This window comes from Aotus nancymaae, unplaced genomic scaffold, assembly GCF_030222135.1.
Source record: "Aotus nancymaae isolate 86718 unplaced genomic scaffold, 86718_ANA_hifiasm-v0.15.2.pri h1tg000010l, whole genome shotgun sequence".
Classification (NCBI taxonomy): Eukaryota; Metazoa; Chordata; class Mammalia; order Primates; family Aotidae; genus Aotus; species Aotus nancymaae.
The window spans coordinates 3,110,107-3,132,823 of record NW_026988421.1 but is presented as its reverse complement, the minus strand read 5'-3'; the positions used below and the strand labels follow the sequence as shown (position 1 = coordinate 3,132,823).

Genomic DNA, 22,717 nt, shown 5'->3' with positions numbered 1-22,717 from the left:
GAAGCATTGTTGATTCTTAGACATAATAGATTTTCTGAATTCTTTTACAACAAATCGCCGCTCCCTGTTACTCTGTCAGCGTCAGGGAATAGGGTCAGTGCTGTGACTCCCCAGTGAGGACCCACGGCTTTGGCTTCTCTGTCTTAGCTTTGCTGGAGCTTCTTCACTCAAGGAAACCCCATCTACAGATTCGAAGCCTCCCACTGGAGAGGCAAGGTCAGGGCATGGTCGTTTGAGTGTGGAAATAGCGATGGATTTTATTGCTCCACTTTATAGATAAGTAAACTGCAGTCATCACCTCCACAGTCACCCACAGTCAGGACTAGACCTGAGCGCGGAAGCCGGACCCTGGGCCCTCATCCTGAGCTCCTCCTGGACCCTGCAGCTTCTCCACTCAGCCTCTCCATACAGCCTCACATGGAGGGAGCCCGGTGCCACTCTTCATCCCCCGAGGAACTCCCAAACCCTGGGGCCTCCCCTGCCTGCACAGGATTCGGGTCAGAAGGCAGCACTGCCAGCAGAGCCCTACATGTCGGGCTGGGCTTTTCCCCCAGGACCAGCTTCAGGGGGCCCAGGGGAGCAGCACCCCCCAGCTCCCACCAGCCTCCTGGGTCACCCCCTTTTCCAGGGCACTGTCTATTCCCCAGGGACCTCAGAGGCCTCTGAACACACCTGGCCTGTGTGTATAGGGGGCAGGGGACATGTGTGTATGGAGAGGGAGACAAATCTTTATGTCCCTGGCTGCCTTCCTTTGGCCACCAGAGCCAAGTACTTCCAGGGGTATGATCGCCCAGGGCGTGCTCAGAATTCAATCTCCAGCACCCGGCGTTCTCCCATGTATCTCCAGGAACCCCAAAAGAACTCATTTCTGGCAGGCCAAGCGTGCGTGCGTGGTGGGTAGCTGTGTGGCCTGGCTCTGCGTGGCCCAGGCGGGTGCCAGGCTGCAGAAGCAAGAGCACAGCACAGCACTTCCTCCCTCAAAACCCCCAGCGTCTCTGCTTGGCCAGCCACAGCCAGGTGTGGTGGGCAGATGCCTCACTGTCTCTGACCTCCCTGCCCTCATCCATCCGTGTGTCCAAGGCAGAGTGGCACTGCCTGTCTGGCGGGCTATTGGGAGGATGGGCAAGAGGCCCCTGCACCCTAGCTGGCCAGCACAAACAGTACAAAGCAGTATTTCTTTCTTTTCTTCTTCTTCTTCTTTTTTTTTTTTTTTTTTGAGACGGAGTTTCTCTCTTGTTGCTCAGGCTGGAGCGCAGTGGTGCAATCTCGACTCACCACAACCTCTGCCTCCCAGGTTCATGCAATTCTCCTGCCTCAGCCTCCCAAGCAGCTGGGATTACAGGTGCGCGCTACCACACCCGGATAATTTTGTATTTTTTAATAGAGACGGGGTTTCTCCATGTTGGTCAGGCTGGTCTCGAACTCTGACCTCAGGTGATCCGCCTGCCTCGGCCTCCCAAAGTGCTGGGATTACAGGCATGAGCCACCCCACCCGGCCAAAGCAGTATTTCTTTATCCCTTCCTCCTTTCCACCTGGCTGGCACCTGACCCTTCCCCTGTCTGTCCTCAGTGAAGGCCCAGAACAACACCCATTTCCTGTGGGTGAGCTCGGGCTTGTCCAGGGCACAGCTGGTCCCCTGCCCAGACCCCTGGAGGACACTGTAGGCCCCTTCAGGTCCCTGCAGTGATAGCCAGACCAGGAACAGCAAGCCTCTCATCCTTGTTTCCCCTCCCGCTTTTCTCTCTTAACACATGGACTTCTTTGCCAGTCTTTTAGAAATGTTTCAGTAATTTTACCTTTAGACATAGGCAATTACTTTTGTTCAAAAGCATGAAGTTCCAACCTTCACCAGCTGAGATAAAAAGCAAGCCCTTTGCATCCTTTTCTCTTTGACAAGCACAGCCGTCTCCAAAGAGGCCAGCTCACCGTGGCTACATCTGAAACACTGAGCTGGCGCATTTTACCGTGAAGAGTTTTTTAAAATTGCTATTTAACTCTTTCATCCAATCTTGGAAAATGGATTTTGTTTCTCCTTTAGGAAACACATATTTTTTATTTGAGCTTTTGTTTTTCTCCAAGGTATGACAAATAACCGTCTTGCCCTGTGAGTCATATTGTCCGGATTTCATAGAAAACAGGTGCAGTATTAGATACAGACGCAGAGGGTCAACCCACAGCTGCGGTTTTTGGGTCTGTGGGCAGGACTTAGAATAGTCCCTGTTTCCTAGAGGGGGTTTTAGCAGGCAATGAGGCAACACTTAGGTTAGGAGCGCTTAGCGCAAGGCCTGGTATGTGCCCAAAATGTTGGTTTGTAGAATTAGCGATTATTTTGAGAAATAAACTCTGGCCTTGCTGGCCTGTGCTTTCTGTGGCAAGAGGTCTGATGGGGCCTGATGGTCTGTGTGGCTGTCTGCTTCCTAGCACTGTCCCTCCTCGGCTGCTTCTGCAGGGCCTGCAAGGTGGAGGGTTACCCAGCACCCCAGAATTCAGCCCCCACTGACCAGCCCCCGACAGAATGCAAGTGAAAGGTGGGCTCTGAGCTGTAGGCGAAAGGAGGCGCTTGTCCACTGGCCGGGAATGCCATTTCCCTGTGGTAATTGTCCTCATTGAGGCTGTTCTGCACTCAGATTTATCAGAGGATAGAGGGATCAGCGTCCTGCTCCTGGCCTTCGCTTTCCTTCCTAACCCAGAAACGTGGGTCAGCGCCTTCATGACTAGGATGGATGCTGGAAGCGTGGGCCACGGGAGCCTTTGGAAAGGGATCCAGGCACTGTTTCCACACCAGCCTTCATGATATTTCTCCGTGCACAGATGGATGACCCTTGAAGAGCCCCAGAAAGCAGACTGAGCTCTCCTGAAAGGGGGCAATCCTTGGTCTTTCTCTTTTTGCCAAAAGATCCTGGATAAATAAACTGAGAGAGATGCCAATCTGGACCAGAGATGCCGCCCCTGCCATTTGAGCCCACCTGGCTGTGACAGGGCAGGTGACAGTCCCAGGACAGCCAGAGGAGGCCACTCGGGAGCCTGTATTTTAGACAGAAACAAAGAAGCTGAGAAGTGCAGCGAGGTGGGACACCTGCATGCTGAATCTCCACCTCCCCAAGGCAGGACAAGTCACAGCAGAGACTGCAGGGGAGGGTCCCGCCTTTGGCTGGGGGCTTGGGAGTCTCTAAAGGCAGTGAGACCAGAACGCTGACCGTGCAGACTACTGGATTTCCGGAGAACACTGTGCTTCACCAGCCCGTGTCAGATACATTATTCACAGTACTGTCTCCAAAGGGGGTTCGCCATGTTAGTCAGGCTCTGGGAGAAGTGAGGAGGCACGCTCACCATCATCCTCACCATCGGTTAAATATGGGATCTGGATCACCCCAAGCCTGCCCAGTCCCTTCTGCAACCTCAGGTGGCCTCTCTCCTGGCAGGCAAAAGGGACCCTTTGGTCACACATGGCGACACTTGGAGGTTAGGACCTGAAGCATATCGTTGAACCCGCTGCCAGCTCCAGGCTGGGACCTGCAGATCTCCTCCATCTTTTCTTTCTCCAGCTGCCTTTGAAGGTCAGGGAATCTGCATTTCTCAGGACAAATGGGGCGAAGGTGAGATGGTACACAGCACAGCTGGCCCCAGCTCAGCCCCATCATGTGGACAGGTTGCAGAGGGTCACTGCCCCTGCTGCAGGAGGCTCACCCTCAGCGTCCAGTGGAAGGGACAGCCCCATTCTGCCACTGGGACCCCACTCCCTCAAGCACAGCTGAGTTGCCCACTGGGGCACAGGGCTCCTAGGCTCTCAGTTCTGATGCCTTCATTCCCAGAACACGAAGCCAAGGCCAGGAGCAGGGATCTGCCCTCAGGAGGAAGCCTCCATCCCTGGGGAGGCCTTGAGACCCTCTGGGATGCAGTCTAGTCCCCACCCATGACCACTCTCTTCCACCCTGCCCAGCCCAGCCCTGGCCACCCCAGACATCTGGCCCTTCTCCTGAGTGCTGTCCCCTCTGGCCTCATCTGGCCTCCTCTCGGAGCACTATCCTGCTCCGTCTCTGCTCAGAGTCCCCAGAAGCCTCCCCCCGGAATGTGTCTCCACTTTTCAGTTGCCTTTTGCCCCCCATGCCCTGTCCTGTGGTTATTTACCTTATGGGGCCATCCTTCCTCTTGATTGCAGACCCCTCGGAGGCAGATAAGAGGGGGGTTTCATCCTCCAGCTCCTAATTCTGAGCCCACTGGGGCTGCCGTGCTGTGGTCCAGGTGAGTCATCAGAGGCCCCATGCGGAAGCCTCGGGGGGACTCCGGGCCCCAGCTGGGGGACAGAGCATCTCAAGAATCCTTCCAACCGGCTGCAGGCTCCTAGTTCTTGGTGACATAGTTGATGGGAGACCGGCCTGCAGGTTTCCAAGCTGCTGCCTTTCTCTAACACGTGGGCTCATCCTGGCTCCCAGCACTACTGTTCCCCACCAGCCCTGACCCAGCGCCCACTGTGAGCCAGGCCTGTGAGCATCAGCACCAAAGACCAGAAGAGTCGCCAGCCCATGGAGCATCTGAAGCAGGTGGCACAACTGACCCTCTCAGCCCAGACACCGCCCAGGGCCTTCTCCCTGACCTCACTTACGGCAGATGAGAAGGACGCCGTGGGAAAACCGAGTCAGGATGCCCAACCGGACAACTTCCCTGTGGGCAGTGCACCGCTGAAGGCCCTTGGGGCTCCTTTCTCTGGGAGAATGCCAGACTCCAGCAGAAGCTCTAGTCTATTTCTGAATAGAGAAAATGTGCTGGAAAATGTCTATTTTCCAACTGAATAACAAGTCATTGAAGAAGAGGAGGATGAGGAAAAGATGACTTGTGTCGAAGTTGAGCTGAGATGAGACTGTAAGCCCAGGCCTGCCCAAGGCCCTGCAGTGGGCATCACCAGGCTGGCGCCTGAGGGGCTGCCAGCTTCCTCCACCCACCTGCCTGCACAGGCAGCTCCTGGGCATCGACGCTGTAGCAGTCAGACCTGCCCAGGCTGTTTCTGAAAGAGTTTTGCAGAGAGATTGCTCTTCAGGGGACAAGGACAGAACACTGACCTCCATCCCCAACCAACCCGTCACAGGAGGACACAAAACCTCGAAGAAAGACCCAGGGGGCAGGCACAGGCACGGACCCCAGTGGCGATGCAGGCTCCAGAACTGCAGGCTCCTTTGTGGAAACGGCAGAGGCTCCCGGTGTGGGCTTCCCTCACTCCTCTGAGCCCCTCCCAGGAAGACGTGGTGGCGGAGACCATGTCCACTCAGCAAACACCACCATTCACTCTGCTGGGTTTGCAGTTTCCCACAGCGCGGCTGCTGCACCGGTGAACACTGGGGCCACGTCGTTGTGATAGCCAGCCCTTGCCTGATGAGTTACAGTGTACGCGACTCACTCATTTAGGACCTGGTGGGATCCTCTTGTTTCACTAATTGGGAAGCAGGCACATAGAGGTTAAGTGTTCTGGAAAAGGCTCTCCTCTGGGAATGGGGGAAGAAGAAAGAGGATGAGAGTTCATGAGAAAGAGAGGCAGAGAGAGATGTCAAACTAGCTGAGGCTTCAGGCTCCGTGGCCTGGGCCCTTCAGAAACTGCCGTGTGTTGATGCGCTAGAGAGCACCCACATTGCCAGTCTGTGACACCTTATTTTTTCCTGGTGATTCCTTCAAAAACACCCACGGAGCACCTCCTCTGTGGCAGTTCTGGGACAGCAGGAGGGTACAGCCCTGCATGAGAGTTAGCCCCTGCCTTGAGCGGTGCCACGTGCATGGATAATCCTGCCAGAAAGCTCTTCCTGGACATCTCTGAACACTGAGCGTTGGCGTTGCCAGGGGAGACTCCTGGTCCCTTGTATCCTATTCAGGTTCTGTAGGTTCCCAGGGCCCTGTGCTCTCTCCCCCTGCAGGCCTCCCTCAGCTCCACAGCCCCCTTTGACTGGCTGACTCACCTTCTCCCCAGGAAGCCCTTCAGACCCCTCTGGACAGGGGCAGGCACCCGGCAGGGCACAGGGCGTCGCTACCTCACAGTGTGCTTCCCCGGCCTAGCATCACAGTTGCATTCTAGTTATTGCAGTCTTTTCTCTCTCTGGCTGAATCACAAGCTTTGGAAGTGGGGAGGTGGGAGGAGGGGCCAAAGGCAGTGTTTGCCTTGTTTGACTGTCTCTCCAGATCCTGGCAGTCAACTCTTAGTAACCAATACTGAAGGCCGGGCGTGGTGGCTCATGCCTGTAATCCAAGCACTTTGGAGGCCAAGGCGGGCGGATCACCTGAGGTCGGGAGTTCAAGACAGGTAACCAATACTGAATGAATGAATGGATGAATACACAACCAACAGGTACTCGTGAGTTCAAACAGTCTCCCTCAACTGGCAGCTGAACGGATTTCTTTGAAATCAAAAGTGTGGCACAAACCTACCCACGAAAGCTTAGCCCAGCCATCATCACTTTTGGGGGTCTGATCTAGGGTGGGCTGCACACAGTGAGGCGGGGGGGAAAGCTGGCCAACGTCTCCTCTGTCAGCCACACCTCTGAGCAGAGGCTCCGTGGAGGGGCTGCAGGCTCAGCGCCGGGTGCCCTCTGCTCTGTCGGAGACAGCGGGAGGGCTGTGCTCTTTCCAGCATTCCCAGCACTCCCATTGTTTCTCACCATTACTGCTCAGCCCCAAGAGCGGATGGATGGAGCCGCGTCGTGTGGGCCCTGCTATTTTCCTGCTCAGGGCATTTCGGTTCTGTCTCCCATATCGATCTCTTCCACGGCCCTGCCAGATGGCCTCTGATAAGGCACATTGCTTCTGAGTGAGCAGTGGCCTTTGGGGACCATGAAGTACCAGTGAGTGTGACTCTGCCAGATGAGGGGCGGGTCCAGCCATCGATTGAACCTGGGCAAGGCTTCGTTCCTTACCTGGCTCAGGTGTGAAACTTCAGGGCAGCAAAATGTGCATGAGACTGGGTAAGGGGAAAATCAAGATGTGCTTTGTTGAGAGAAGGAAGAGTAAGAGTGGGTCTCGTGACACAGGGCTCAGACATCTAAATCTCGGAGGGCCCCAGGGCTCAGTTCTGACCATGCCACCCCATCTCTCTGCATCCTCTCCAGGGGACCATATTTCCCTCTTCAACAAAGACAGCCCTATTTTCTGCTAGTTATCTCCGTGTCCTGTCCACTTTCACATTTGCTCCATAGTTTTCATCTTAGAGAAATTGAAAATTAAACTTTATTTTTTTTGATACAGAGTCTCGTTTCATCACCCAGCCCAGAGTTCAGTGGCGTAATCTCACCTCACTGCAACCTCTGCCTCCCGGGTTCAAGCAATTCTCCTGCCTCAGCCTCTTGAGTAGCTGGGATTACAGGTGCCCGCCACCATGCCAGACTAATTTTTGTATTTTTAGTAGAGATGGGGTTTCACCCTATTGACCAGGCTGGTCTTAAACTCCTGACCTTAGGTGATCCACCTGCCTCAACCTCCCAAAGTGCTGGGATTACAGGCATGAGCCACCGTGCCTGGCCAAAAATTAAACTTTTGATGTTTAAGTGATATTTGCATTAACAGAATCCAGGAAGGTCCTGTAGGCCGTCCACTTGGCCCTTCCAGCTTCTGCTGTGATCTCCTCCTAGGATGGAGACAGCTGTGCAGGGAACAGGAACAGTTTCTCTTTAATGATGACTACATCTGGAAGATGACAGCCACGGTCTTCTCTCTTTCACCACCCTTTCCTAACACTGTGTCAGTAACACTTACCTTTCAAGGACAACGGGAAGGTTAGAAGAGAATAAGTGCCCTTGGACAAGAGTGGGTTAGACCACCTCCCATTGGCCTCCCAGTGTGGTGGGAGGAGGCTTTGAGGCTGGGGCTCCTGCTGGCCACATGTGGCACCAGGCAGTTGAGTTGTGGCCCACATCATGGCCTGTGAGATGCCATGGTCATCAGCATCTGTGGGAAACATGAGAAATTACAGGGTAGGTGATTTTGAAATATTTTCTGGAAATCAATACAACTTGTAGAAAACAGTCTGAACTCTCTTATTCCATGGGCTCGGGCATTTATTGTATGGTGTGAATCTCCAACTCTATTTAAATCATGTTTCAGTAGAACTTTCTGAATTTGCATTAAACTTGTCGGTCAGGAATAACTTTAAAAAGGCATATCAAGCACCGATTTTTTTCCAGAAAGTTCATAATAATGTTGGTGATAATTTGTAATTTGTACAAAATACTTACAAACATTTACTAACTACCTAGGGGACTGTAATGGTACACTGACCACATAGAAGCCAGAAAGAAATAAAAAGCTGCTAAGAGATCATCAGTTTTCACTAAGTGACTGCTTGAAGAACCCCGTACCTGAGGATGATAAATTGCAGGTGTTCGCAAACTGCTTGTGAAGCATGACTTTTCACTTAGATCAAATGACTCTCCTCAGCTGATTTCGTTCATCTTCAATTCCAGGTTTCACTGTGTACTTACAGAAGGTGAAGTGATAGCTGTTAGTGCTCCCGAGGGTAGAAGAACTTAACAAACCATCAGATGATGCCAGTGTTACATCAGTGTCATTTTCAAGCAGTGATTTTCAGACAAAATCGGTTCATCCTAACAGTGGTTTTACTTTTTTAAAATTCATTTCATGGAATCCCAGTAAGTTCCTGTCAAAGGCAAAGCCTTGACTTGATTGCTAATGTCACAGGAAATGCAGTGGAAGAGTCAGCATCATGATAAAATTATTTGCAGGAGAATTATGAATATGATTTTCTAAGTGTGGGTAAAGCTCAGCATTTGTAGTAATATGTACCGTACTCGGAATTGATTGTGGTGTACAAATCATTCATTCATTCATTCATCTGAGATGGAGTCTTGCTCTGTCACCCAGGCTGGAGTGCAGCCGTGCAATCTTGGCTCATTGCAACCTCCGCCTCCCAGGTTCAAGCTATTCTCCTGCCTCAGCCTCCCAAGTAGCTGGGATTACATGCATGAGCCACCTCACCTAGCTAATTTTTATATTTTTAGTAGAGATGGGGTTTCACCATGTTGGCCAGTCTGGTCTCAAACTCCTAACCTCAAGTGATCTGCTTGCCTTGGCCTCCCAAAGTGCTGGGATTACAGGCATGAGCCACCACCCGGTCTCACAGCATTTATAATTGTGTCCAAATTGGACATCTCATCAGTTAAAATAGAAGCTGTTGATGCTTAAATTTATAAATAGTTATATGTACACAGAGTAACTAAAATGCAAATTCATGGTAATTAAGCTGATGTTGAATTTTTAAAACACTGCAGCTTGGTACTATGCACTTTCTCTCTGCCGCTCATCATCAGTCAGATTCTACAAATGTTCAGGCCTTCAAATAATTACTTTGTAAATAAACCTAAGTGTCCTAAAAAGATGTTGAACTTTTCTCTAAACAAGGCTCTAAGTGGGAGTTCAGTTTAGCTCCAAACTAGTTGGAAATATATTATAGAAGGATGCAATAAATAGAGCACCAAGGAAAACCTACACACACAGAACTCTTGGCTTTTGAAACTTCTGTAGAATTAAAATTATTGAAAACAAAGGCTATGGTTGGGTGGGGTGGTGGCTCACACCTGTAATCCCAGCACTTTGAGAGGTCAGGGCAGGAGGATTGCTTGAGTCCAGGAGTTTGAGACTAGCCTGGCAACATAGTGAGACGTGTCCACCATCTTTACAAAAAAAAAAAAGTTTTAAATTTTGCCAGTCATGGTGGTGCACCCCAATAGTCCCAGCTACTTGGGAGGCTGAGATGGGAGGATCACTTGAGCCCAGGAGGTTGAGACTGCAGTGAGCCATGATGGCACCACTGCACTCCAGTCTGGGCAACAGGGTGAGAATCTGCCTCAGACAAACAAACAAATGGGATTATGAACAGGAAGACATTAAAACTTATTTCTACAAAAACAAGGAAGCAATAAAGTGAATTAAATGATGAGAGCTCACAAAATGCTAATCTTAAAAAAAACACAGGCAATTTTATTTTAAAAATTAAAACAATAAGAACATTGAAAAAATGTATTGAATGAATTATATTAGGAACAGATAAGGCTAAAAAATTGATCAGAGCCTGTGAATGTGTACCAAGAATAAGTATTCTTTTATGTTCTCATTTTATTTTCAGATAAGCAATACAAAGAGGCTTTTTTCTTTTCTTTTCTTTTCTCTATTTTTTGTTGTTGAGGCAAGGTCTGGCTCTGTTGCCCAGGCTGGAGTGCATGATCTTGGCTCATCGCGACCTTCACTTCCCAGGCTCGAACGATCCTCCCACCTCAGCCCCAAAAGTAGCTGGGACCACAGGCATGCATCACCATGCCCAGCTAAGTTTTTCTATTTTTTGTAGAGACAGGGTTTTGCTATATTGCCAGGCTGGTCTCAAACCCCTGAGCTCAAAGTGATCTGTCTGCCTGGGCCTCCAAAAAAAGTTGTCTTAAAACCATAATATATTTATGTACATCAAAATACATTGTTATTTTGTTTTCAGAAAGATTAATTTTTTAAAATATTTTGTGAATAGAACTACTTAATAGTCTCCCAACTTAATGAAATCAAATCACTGGCCAATAAATGTTTTAGAGAAGCATATATTTTTAATCATCATAGCCCCCTCCTTTGCTCTCAAGTCCTGGTTTGGATGAGAAATTATATAGGACCCATTCCCTTTAAGTGCAGTGGTTTTGAAACCTGAGTATGGCTCCTAAATCACTGTCTCCTGCTTCCTTGTGAAGAACCCTCATCTGTTTCTTAGTTGAAAGCAAAACAGCTGCAGGTTTTGACCTTGTAGATGATGGGTTTGGGCTGCAGAGAGAAAACACTACCCTCTTTGAGCTGCAGGGGGCAGTGTGGGTCAGTCCACTGCTGGACATCCTGGGCCAGCTGGAAAGAGCACGTTTGGGTTTGAGGGGGCCAGAGGGGCCAGCTGGATGGCTCCTGCTCAGAGACACTGGCCCAGGGATGGCTCCTTGCCCTCAAATTCCTTGAAAGCCCCAATTATTGAGGTGGCCCAGGAGGAAGCGAGGAGCTGGGAAACGGGGACATGAGACAGCCCCTACCCTCTGTGGTCTCCTGGATTGGTTGAGAGGTCCAGAACCCAAATCGTCCTACACAGCGCCAGACAGTGTGATCCCAGGAAAGACTCCGCCTCAGGTTGCTCAACCTCAAAAGCTGATGGGGTCGAGTAAAGGGTGAGGAGAGAGACGAGACCAGTCCAAGAGAGGGGGCAGGGATGTGGGGAAGTGCACAGGGCTCAGGAAAGTCCCTTTTCTAGCCTTGGTCGTGCACCTTGACCCGCCTCCTGCCCTCCCCCCAGCCCAGCCACCATTTCCCAGTCTCGTGCCCAGCTCCCTTCCTCGGGCCCTAGAACAGTGACCTCTTGCAGCTCACAGCCTTGACCCTGGGCTTCCTCCCCAGTAGCCCCCCAGGACTGCCTTTCCCCACACTGCACTTGCAGCCCACCTCCCCTTCTGACCAGGCCCTAGACCTCAAGTGCAACTCCTCCGGGCAGTCTCCCCTGGAATGTCCCACTGTCCTCTCTAATGCAACCTTTTATCTCCAGTAACAACAGGACATTGTTCACAGGATTTCCGTGAGGGCCGATGGGGTCATTTATCTCAGACCCTCACACAGCTTATTCTGCTTCATAGGAGCTCAGTGACTGGGAGCTTATATTATTGCTTTATGCCTCCAGCTAAAAATCATCCTTAGCCCCACCCTGGAGCCCCATTCTCCTTGTCTCAACTAATGAATGATACCCCCTCCCACTCTAGCTCCCAAGATGGAAACCCCAATACCTTTGTCTCCCCACTTATCACCCACATCCCACTGACCACCTCTGCTGTGGACTCTACCTTTGGAAATCCTCCTCAACTCCCTCTCTCCTTTCCATTCCCATTGCCCCTGGCGTGGTCTCTCTTAATCCATTGCTTAGACCAATACGTCTTAAACGTTGATGAGCAGAGGAACCACCCAGGAATCTTTGTAAAAGGTGGGAGGTCTGGGCAGGGCCTGAGACTCTGCATTCCTAACATGCTCCCAGGTGATGCTCAGGCTCCTGGACCACTCTCTGGCCGCAAAGGCTACGCTGTGTCAGGAGCTGACGTGTGGCTTCCAGGGCTCCCTCTTGAAACTTTCATGGCAGCTCATGGTTCATAGCCAAGGTTTTTGAACTTCAGTCTATATAAAGCCGTTATTCCTCAGATACTGGGATTTCTTCCATCTGGAGTTGGGCACAGGAATGAGCATCTTTCCTTAGTGCTCCCAGGCAACTCTAATAATGTAGATTGTTAATGGAAAATGAACCCTTAAGGCCAAGCCAAACTCCAGCACAGCATTGAGGGCCTACCCAACTGCTTTTCAGACTTTTCCTCTTCATTCATCTTGGCTTCTCTTGTGTGCCAGAGAACCGTGAACTGCCTGGACAGTGGGTACTGTCTGGCTCCCGTCACTCCTGTCCCCTGACCTGCGTCTCCCTCTGTCTTCCATCCTGGATGACTCACTCTGCACTGCATTTCTGAGGAAGGTTTCATTGACTGCCTAGAGGAATCGTTGCTCCCTCGCCTTTGCTCCTTGGCACTGAGGCCTCACTTGAGAGCTTGGGAGGGGCTATTGGGGTGGCGATCCTTCTGCCTGTCCTTCCTCCTCAAGAAGCAGCTTTAGGGCTGAAACAAGACTACATTCTTTGCATCTCCAGGGCCTACCAGGCTGCCTGACCTAAGGACTTGCCCAGTGAAGAATACTAAAAAGACATCAGATGGAATAAAAAGACAGATTTATAATGACATTGATAGCTGGCTGACTATTGTGGGGAATAAATATACAACCTGCTTTATCATAAATGAACTCCTTTCCTCATCTCTGTTCTGGAAATCACATGCAATTTGTGCTCTACATACTCAATATTTGGTAGACTCACAGCAGAAACTGATGAAATACAAATCCTTAAAATTCTGCATGGTTTTAATCACTGTTTCAAGCACCATTTTTGCACTGCTTCCTGTCTGTGCTTACCAGGTCACTTGTGCAAGCCCATTGAGAGTAAATGATGGGGGACTGGCAAATTGTCATTGGCCTTAAAATATAAGGGGGACAGACCCAGCATCCAGCAGGTGGACAGGCTTTGAATTCTGCTGGTTGTCGCCCACTGCTTGTCATACCTGCGGCTCCCCCGGAGCACTTCTGGACCTCAGTGCCTAATAGATCAGCAAAATGATCTTTGTCTTTCTCAAGGGTGTAGGCCTCCTCTTAGATCACTGAGCATTTGGAGAGGAAGGTTATCAAATTAATAATGCATAAGAAAAATGTTTCAACTAGGAATTCTGCATCTCTGGAGTTCTATTAAACCAATTAATACTTCCCAATCAATTACTCCCTAATTTGCTCAAGTAAATTGAAAGTACTGTGGCTGTGTGCAATAAGAGATTTTTTAAAAACAACGTGTGCTGATGTGGGAGAGCTGCCTGTCACGGAAGAGCCAGGGCAGTGTGCAGTGGGGGTGAGGACTTTTGTCTCCAGGGCTCCTGGGTTCAAGCCACAGTTCCTCCGTATCCTCCAGCTTGACTTTGGGCCAGTCCTTTATCCCTCAGGAACCTCTGTTTCTCAGCCCTGTGAGGTTATTGTGCAAATAATACTGATATCAAACACCCAGCACATAGTAGGTGCTCATGAAATTATTTGTGTATATGGCTCATTTTATAAATCTAAAATGTGTATTTTGGAAATAAAAAAAGTGAAAAGAAGTAAAAGTGCTGATTACCACCATCACAGTTGTTCTGGGCTAATTGTTATAATGTCCTCATAATGGTTTCATCTTGATAGTGGTGATTACTGAAACACAATTAGGATTTTTCACGCTTATTCAGATGTCTTCTCTAATTACAAGCATTAGTGTTTAACATGTGAGCAGCCAGGGAATGGATGTTTCTTGGCCTCAGTTCTGAAATGGAGTCCATTTTCATCCCTGAGGGAGGCCTCAGGCAGGAGAGGGCTGCTGGTGGGGATGGCCTTGGACAGGGATCAGGGGGTGGGGGGCCACACCTCCACTGCACTCTGCATTGTCCCCAGCAAATCCCATTCAGCAGGTGCCACTGGCCACCTGCACCTGCTGATGAGCCTCTAGGGAGGGGTTTCCACACTGCCAAGCAATCACTGTCACATTTCGTGATGCTCTAATGTTTGGCAAAATGGAGTTCCAGGTGAAGATGTGATTGCCCACGGGTCCTCAGCAGGAAAGAGCCTTTTTCTGGTCTAAGCCACTTTACAATCTGGGTCTGCCCCTGAGCATTCCCACCTGCCACCCCCAATAAATACCCATCTGCGTCCCAGATTGCCCAATTGGCTCTGTCAAGGTGAGCAGACCATGGCCCCATCCTCGCAGAGGCAGCTTCACCTGAGGGTTTAGACATGGCTACGGTCAGATGCAAGGGTCAAGCTGGAGCCAGACCGAGTGTTCTGGAGCTAGACTGAGTGTGCCGGAGTCAGACTGAGTGTGCTGGAGCAGCAAGGAGCAGAGAGCTTGGCTGCAGCTGGGCAATGACACTGCCTGAACTAGGCTCTGAAGGGATCGAGGTTTCCCAGGCAGAGTGAGGGGGGACGAAGAAACAGATTGAAAGCAGGGTGTTGCTAGGTGTGAAGAGAACAGCATGGCCAGAGAACAGGGCTTGAAAGGGAGGTAGAATTAGCAGGGGGAGTGGAGGGTGGATGGCAGAGGCTCCAGGACACCAGGCTGTCACCCAGATGTGATTTCTGCTGTGGTTCCGGGGAGGGCAGGGGTCTGGGATAAGATCACCCTGGGTTCCAGTTCCCGATCCACCGCCATTAACCATCAGCCAAGCAGGTCGTCTGAGTCCTGGTTCCCTCCTTTGAGTGAATGTCGGTAGCCAGTGACTGTATCCCCCTGGTGTTGGGAAGGCTCAGTGAGATGGTCGGTGAAAGTGACCGGCAAAGTTCTTCGCTCAGAGGGAGCCCTGAAATGAAGTTAGCTCTTATCCTCATCATCACTGCCTGGCGCCGGAGGGTCCCATGGCTGCTGCTGGGTGACCTCTGAGCCTGTCCCTGCCTCTCTGCAGGTCCGCCATGGAGCCCTTGTGTCCACTCCTGCTGGCGGGTTTTAGCTTGCCGCTTACCAGGGCTCTCCGGGGCAACGAGACCGCTGCTGACAGCAACGAGACCACCACGACCTCAGGTAAGGACCCATCCCCCTCTCCCTTTCCCTGGCTGCCTCCCCCACTGCCTCCTCCTAAGCTTCTGGGACCATTCTAGGGGTGACAAAGGGGCTTAGGGTAAGAGAAGAGTGGTGTGGCTGAATTTCTCAGTGTGCTTTTAATATTTTGTGCCTCTAAAATCAGGCAGGCTAGATAAGCTAGTTTAGCATCTGGTGGTTCAGCAAAGCTTAGAGTTCTGGAGGCGACCCATCTATAACCCCTGCTGAGAGTCGGGGTCAGCCTTGGCTGGAGGCAGGAGAGCAAAAGGGTTAAAAATCCCCCCAAATCCCGTTGTGCAGAAAACCAACCATGAACATACATGGACCAGGCAATGTGACAGTTAGTGGTATTAACTAAAGAATTATTCTTAATGTTTTAGGTCAGATATTGGCATCGTGATTAGCTTTATTGATAAAAAGAAGAGTCTTTGCTTTAGAGATGCCTGCTGCCGTGTTCACGAGTGGACCGTGACTTCCAGGCATTATGCAGAAAAGAGCAAGTGGGAAGTGGGGGTGGGGGTCTGTGAACAAAGTCAGATCAAGGGCCACGCATGATTTTCTAACCCTGGACAAATATCCTGCGAATGTACCATTGGCCCCAGGAGGAGGAGAGAGTGACCATTTCTGGCCGCCAGAACCTCCAGCGAGGAGAGCAGTTCTAAACGCCCACCTGTCTTTTTCCTCTTCGTGTTGAAACCTCAGAGAAATCCAAAACCCCAAAAACGAGAGACCAGAAGCTTCCAGCAAATATAAACCTGCCTCTTTGCAAGCCAGCCCTTCAGGGGCAGGTCACTGGTGGTTCAGTGAGTTATTTCAACCCACGATCCCGACTTTTCTTCCCATCGCTAATCAACTGACCATTTAGAAACACCTGACGAGCTGCCTCAACGTACCCTCATCACATGCAGGAGTCACAACGGCAGAACATCCGTTTGCACAAACGTGGGGAAGAACCTGCCTGAGCTCTCAGACAGTCCCTTGAGTGGCACCAGCAGGATGATGTCCACTCCACATCTGAGGCTTTTCAGTTTATTTGAAAACAAAATTATTGGCTCACATATTGCCATGGATGTGGGGTGTTACTTTCAGGAGGAGGACACTGTCATGGGACCTCAGCACCCAGAGCAGAACTAAATGTGAAACTCACACCTCAGTCCAGCCTCTGAGTGCTTAGCAAGGGCTACTGGTCCACGAGCTAGATGGAAACGGGCCTTGGGTTATAAGGCCCAGGTGGGTTCCTTTGGCCTAGAATTCTGGAGGGGAATCTGACCCTTTGAAGCGCCCTTTAAATCTTCATCTGATCAGCCGGGCACAGTGGCTCATGCCTATAATCGCAGCACTCTGGGAGGCTAAGGCGGGTAGATCACCTGAGGTCAGGAGTTCAAACCAGCCTGGCCAATATGGTGAAACCTCGTCTCTATTAAAAATAGAAAAAAATTAGCCAGGCGTGGTGGTGTGTGCTTGTAATCCCAGCTACTCAGGAGGCTGAGGCGGGAGAATCACTTGAACCCAGGAGGCGGAGGTTGCGGTGAGCCGAGATTGTGCCACTGTCTTCCAACTAGGTGACACAGTGAGACTCCATCCAAAAAAAAATCTTCATCTGATCCCTGGAAGAAGTATGAAGGGCCATTTCAGATGATAGCACTTTGCCATAGTGCGCCAAAGTAACAGGACATTGTTTCATTTGCTCATTGAACAAAATATATTCAGTACTCATCCAATGTTTTACAGAAGGAATTGAAGGTAAATGGTTACAAATTATATAATAAAATTTTGTCTATAAAAAATAATAAGTAAACGTGGGAAAACAAATAGAGAATATGACCAGGCAGAATACAAATATCCAGTTAATTATGTTTCACTAATAATGAAAAGATGCTCAACTCTCTAGAAATTAGAGAAATGCAAATTAAAATGACATTATCATTTTACCTATCAGACGGACCAAAATCAAAAGGGTTGACCACATCCCAGAGAAGAGAAACTGGCTCCACTGCACACTCTGGGCTGCACTCCGCAACCTTTGTGGCACCAGGGGCCAGCTTCACAGAAGGCAGTTTTTACATGGAATTGGGGTGGGGGTGGTTTGGGATGATTCCGGTGCATTGCGTTTATCATGCACTTTATTTCTGTTATTACCACATTGTAACATATAATGAAATAATTCTACAACCCACCATAATGTAGAATCAGTGGGACCCCTGAGCTTGTGTTCCTGCAACTAGACGGCCCCTCTGGGGGTGATGAGAGATGGTGACAGATCATCAGGCATCAGATTCGCATAAGAATCCCTCGCATGCGCAGTTCACAATAGGGTTCGAGCTCCTGTGAGAATCTAATGCCACTGCTGATCTGACAGGGGGTGGACCTCAGGCGGTAATGCTCACTCACCTGCCGCTCACCTCCTCCCGTGCTGCCCAGGTCCTAATAGGCCACAGACTGATACCCACCTGTGTCCTGAGGCAGTTGTCAGGGACCCCTGCTAGGGATGAGTGTGGAAGTTAGAAACTTCAGGCTGCCAGCTTGACAATCGTGTTAAAATGTAACAGGCATACAGGCTAACACAGAAGCTATCCCACAGAAACACTTGTGAGACACAAAGATATATATATATATATGTTGCAGAATTGTAGGTAATAGCAGAAAAGTTGGAAACAACTTAAATGTCCATCCTATTTTGGTCTATCCAAAAAGTGGAATCCAAGCAGCTATTACACAGAATGGGGAAGCTTATCTGGGCTGCCATGGAAACTCTCCAAGACAGACAGCCGTACCAGAAAGGCAAGCTGGAGGACTGCCCCCGGGCGCGTTTCATCTGCTTCTTTCATAGTTAATGTGGCTATATGGGGATGTGTCTTAAAATTGGTAGCACTTCACAATTATAATCAGTATCATTTTTTTCTTTCTTAGTGGTTCTTAAAATAATGATACTTTTTACAATCCGTGAAGCTTTAGATGAAATGAGAGGAATAGTATGGTCTATTTATTTCCCCAACCAGCATATTTATGAACATAAATTTATAGGAGAAAATGTCAGGAAAGATATACACTTCGAAATCTTAATTATGCTTAACTGTGGCAAAGAGAACGCGTTCCTGAACATTGGAAGTCTTAGGCCAGAATGAGCTAGGACCTGAAACCATTGTCTGCACACCTGTCCTTGAGTGAGCCATGTCTTTCCAGCATGGACTTGTTCCGCCTCTAAGGTCCCTGCAGGAGGGAGAGCTTGGCATGAAGGTGGGAGAGGGCAAAGCGGATGGAGATAAGACAGGGGACACAGTGAAAGCAGCTGATCCCTGGGTCAGAACTGAGGTGGTCCCTGGAAGACCCCAGCTCTTGGCGGGAGCTCGGGACCAGCTTCCTGAGCAGAGGGTATCAGGTGGTCACATTCCAGCCAAGATTCCCATTATCTTTGTCTGCTCCAAAGTCACAGTCAAGCCTAAGGTTTTCAACTTTCAGGATCAGATTCTACATAAGCAAACATGTACACACACACACGTACGTTGCAAATGTACATATGTCAACATACACACACACTTGGCTTTGGGCATCAGCTAGACAGTCATTCAGGAAGAAGGCTGCTTCGGGATGACCACTCTGGGGACTGGCCATCCTGACCTTCTGCCCCACCACGTCGGAGCCATAACAACAGGAAATGAAAATAGACTGTGACTGGAATTTCTTCTCAGATGGCTCCCTGACTCCTGCATGGCCACATTGGTGCCCAGAGGACACATTTTTGTTTTCTTCCTGGCCCACACCATTTTTAAGAATTACTTTTAAATTGAATTTCTTACCAATATTTAAAAATCAAAAAATGTTTACATAAAAATATGAATTTCTTCTTTAGAAAGATGGGAAGAGCTGGGCACTGTGGGCCCCCCTTGTGCTTGGCCCTAGTGGGCTGGAACTCAGAAGTAGCCATTCCTGCAGACAGGATGTGAAGTCTCCATTCCTGCCCCCATCTGGCGTCCCTGCACCACTAGGGAGTGTTCTCACCTGCGCCTAGAAGGCTGTGGGGTTTCTGATCCTCATCTCTGGCCTCCTGAACAGAGGCAGCTAATGAGAAACTCCAGAGCCAGCTGGGGAAGCCACTGGCCCTGTGACCCACCCCTTCTGCCCATGTGCACGCTCCCTTTGCGGGTGTGACTGGTTCAGTCCCGTCCTCTATGCAAGCACCCTTGTCTGTGACTGCAGCCTTTGCCTCAGGCAGGAAGGTGGAGGCCGGACCCAGGGAGGGCTGGCGGGGCCCAGGTGCCCCCTCGTGTCTCTCTCTGATGAGCAGACCCCAGGAGCTGGCTTGGACTGCACTTAGTCTCCATGTATGCAGAAGCTGAGCCCAGAGCCTGACCTCTGTGTGAGGCAGAAGTGGGAAGTTTCATTGCATGGGGCCCCAGGAGATGAGGGCAGATGCACTTGGCTACGTTTGGGAGGGAGGAGGGGGACCGATGCCCAAGCTTTCTGGCTGAGTCCCGCGAGCGAGCAGCAGCCAGGCCCTCCACGGTGCTGGGCTCGGTGCTGTTCCTCCCTCCGTGTCAGAGGTTCCCGCACAGTCCATGTTGGAGTTGCTCCAAGGCCCTGGCAGAGTGGAGGGGGGTGCCGTCGGCAGTTGCAAGTGTGGAAACCTCAGGCCACCTCACTTCCCCAGGGAAGCTCTGCTGTGGGCAGGTTGGAGGCCAAAGGCGAGGGACTGTGGCAGCCACGCCCAGCCACTCGGCCTGGCACCAACCCAACCTTGTGTGGGGCCAGAACCGGCTCCTCTGGGCCAGGGCCACAGACACCTGAATGTGGGCGCTACAGAGGACAGCCAGGCTGCCAGGCTACTGACACTGCCAGACAGATGAGGGAGGCACAGATGCCGCCGGGAAGGTGGGCACTTAGTGGGTGGGCCAGTGAACAGTGCCCTCTCATGGCTGGGACCACTTCCTCATCACAGGCCAGCCGTGTCCTCTGTGAACATCAACATCTAATGGTCACTCAAGTCCCTAAAACATCTTCATTTATTAGAAATTACTGCATGGACCACTCACAGGGTGCCAGAGTCAGTGCCAGGCCCGGGAGTTTGGAGGATGAGGGAGGACGATCCGGCCCCTGCCCTGGGGAGTTTATAACCCAGGGCGCAAGGCAGAAGGCATGAGGGTCCCTTTTGGACCCAGATGAGGGGTGTGAGGTGAGCGGAGCCTCTGGGGCTGTGGAGCCCTCCTGGTGCCCGGAGCGCCCTGAGGGGGCTGTGCCAGCCCTCAGGAGGAATTGCATGGAGCCTGCGCTGGGCTCAAGGCCGGTGCTTGGTGCTTCTGGGAACTAGAGTTGGAATTCCAATCGTTGCCTTCGAGAGGCTTCCACAGAAACATGGAAACAAAAGCAGTCGTGCTGAGGGCCTGTTCACTCACGGCACGGTGGGGTTTGCACTTTGAGGCATCCAGGGCCCCTCTGGGTCTACAAGATAGTCCAGTGGGCATTCTGGAGGTGGGGCCTTTGAGATTGTCCTCAGTGAGTGGGAACATTTTGGTGAGGAGAGGGTTGTGTGGACGGCTGGGGAGAAGCGGGGATGAAGTCCGACGTTGAGAGGGTATGTGGAGTCCAAAGGTGGCAACCAGGCCACCAGTGCCCCTTGGGATTTGGGCTATGAGCCAGGGGCAAGTCCTGAGCCGCAGCAAAGCCACTGCTGGGCCTGGCAGGTCCTAAGCTGCAGCAAAGCTGGGCCTGGCTGTGGGTCTCTTTCCAGGTGGGGAAGGTCAGCCTGTCAGGTAGAAAGGACAGAGGAACAGGGGGTGGTGGCTGGGCACTCGGCCTCTGACAGATGGAATCAGGACCAGGAGGCTCTGGAAGGTGGGGCCACCATGCACCGGGGCCATCATTCGCCAGGGCCACAGGCCTCTGCCCAGCCCCAAGGCCGGGCTGCCTTCCTGTGCCTGAGCTCATGCCCAAGCCCAGGGGGCCCTGGGAGCTGAGCTGTGCCGAGTCAGGCTCCCATGCCGTCCAGGGACCCGCAGTGGACACTGGGGAGTGGCGTCCACTCCTTCCCTAGCTTCTTAGCAGGAAAGCCGGGCAGCCAGGCCGTGTGGGGGCCTGGGGAGCTCACCCCCGTCATGCCTGCCCCAGGGTCTCAGACAAGTCACTGCACCCACGCCCCTGTCCCGGATTCTTTCTCTGAGTCAACAGCAACAACCAAAGCCGCTCCTCTGTTACCTCGTGGGGCCTTTTCAGGGTGATGAATCCACTTTGCAAACTGTAGCGTGGGGTTCTGGTGTCCAGGAGGAAGGGCTCATGGAGGGGGACGCTTTTGCAAAGTGTAAAGTGAGGTCAGGGGTTAGGGTCTTTGCACTTCCCCTGCAGGCCCCCCGGACCCAGGTGGCTCCCAGCCGCTGCTGGCCTGGCTCCTCCTGCCTCTGCTGCTGCTCCTCCTCATCCTCCTTCTCGCCGCCTACTTCTTCAGGTAGGAGTGTCCCGGGTCGCCGACTTGCCCCAACCAGCTCAGAGGAGGAAATGAGCCTTCTGATGCTGCGGGCGTGGGCTGTGCAGCAGAGAACAGCTGGGAGGCCGGGTGGCCGGGCCTGGGAGACACGGAGGCCAGGCCTTAGCTCAGCTCAGCCATGAGCAACAGGAGTAGCTTTTCCAGGCTCACCTGGTGGGTATCGCTGTGCTGAGGGCTATTGGCTCTTAGGGAATCTAGAAGTGTGGAAACCTAATGAGTCCTGTGTCTCTAAGGTTCAGGAAGCAGAGGAAAGCTGTGGTCAGCGCCAGCGACAAGAAGATGCCCAACGGAATCTTGGAGGAACAAGGTACGGGAGCACCTCTCTGGCTGGGGCTCGGGGGAAAACGTGTTCTTCTTTAACACACAGTGGGGTGCTTTGTCTCTTTCACATTCAGAGTAAATTTGGAGGTGGCTCAGCTCTACCACTTTTATCTCACTTTACCTGATACGATGCCGTCGTTTAGAATTTCACCATTTCAGAACTTTAAGGATCGTTTTTCTCTCTGGTGTGACACAGACGTTTGAGACATTTTTGTTTGTGGCTTTTTTTAGAGAGACTGTTCATATCCTGTCGTTTTCACAGGGTGTTGACATGTAACACTTTTCAGTGAGGCCTTACAATCGTTCTAAGATAAGACTGGCTCATAAACTCTTCAGCTGGATTTGTACTGCTTGCAAATCAAGCTGAAGAAAGGGACTTGCTCTGCTAAGGTGTTTCATGTTTACAGAGGATCAGAGTCAGCTGGGGGCGTTTCCAACTCTTCAGTCCCAAGTACAGTTTCTAACTTGTTGTCACTACTTACAAAGGAGCATTGTTTTTCTCTCTGTACATAGAGATGAGATGACCAAGAAGCGTGTGTAAGGCAGAGGCCACAAAAATATTGTTTCACACGCCAGTGGCTACAACTTCCTGTGGTCACCTTCCTACCTAACCGTTCCACGGTTTGGGGGAACACATGTCCTCTGCTGTCAGACTAAAATAGACTCTTAAAATGGACCCTTAGATCATTAAAAAATATCACCAACAAGGACCCAGCTGAAATGTAGCCTCTCA

At 51.1% G+C, this 22,717-nt stretch overlaps 1 protein-coding gene across 3 annotated transcripts in view; it reads left to right on the top strand.

Annotated features, from left to right (window-relative positions):
* PTPRE (protein tyrosine phosphatase receptor type E) overlaps positions 1–22,717 on the top strand; it is a 173,619-nt gene that overhangs the window by 111,868 nt on the left and 39,034 nt on the right. For 2 of the 3 annotated variants that reach the window (XM_021671706.2, XM_012464201.3), the window contains 3 exons: positions 15,055–15,170; positions 21,525–21,624; positions 21,897–21,970. In XM_021671706.2, the coding sequence (XP_021527381.2) occupies positions 15,062–15,170; positions 21,525–21,624; positions 21,897–21,970 (283 nt within the window). In that variant the 5' untranslated portion in view covers positions 15,055–15,061. Of the gene's footprint in view, positions 1–15,054; positions 15,171–21,524; positions 21,625–21,679; positions 21,817–21,896; positions 21,971–22,717 lie in introns of those variants that run through there. The other variant, XM_012464204.3, reaches the window with a different exon arrangement.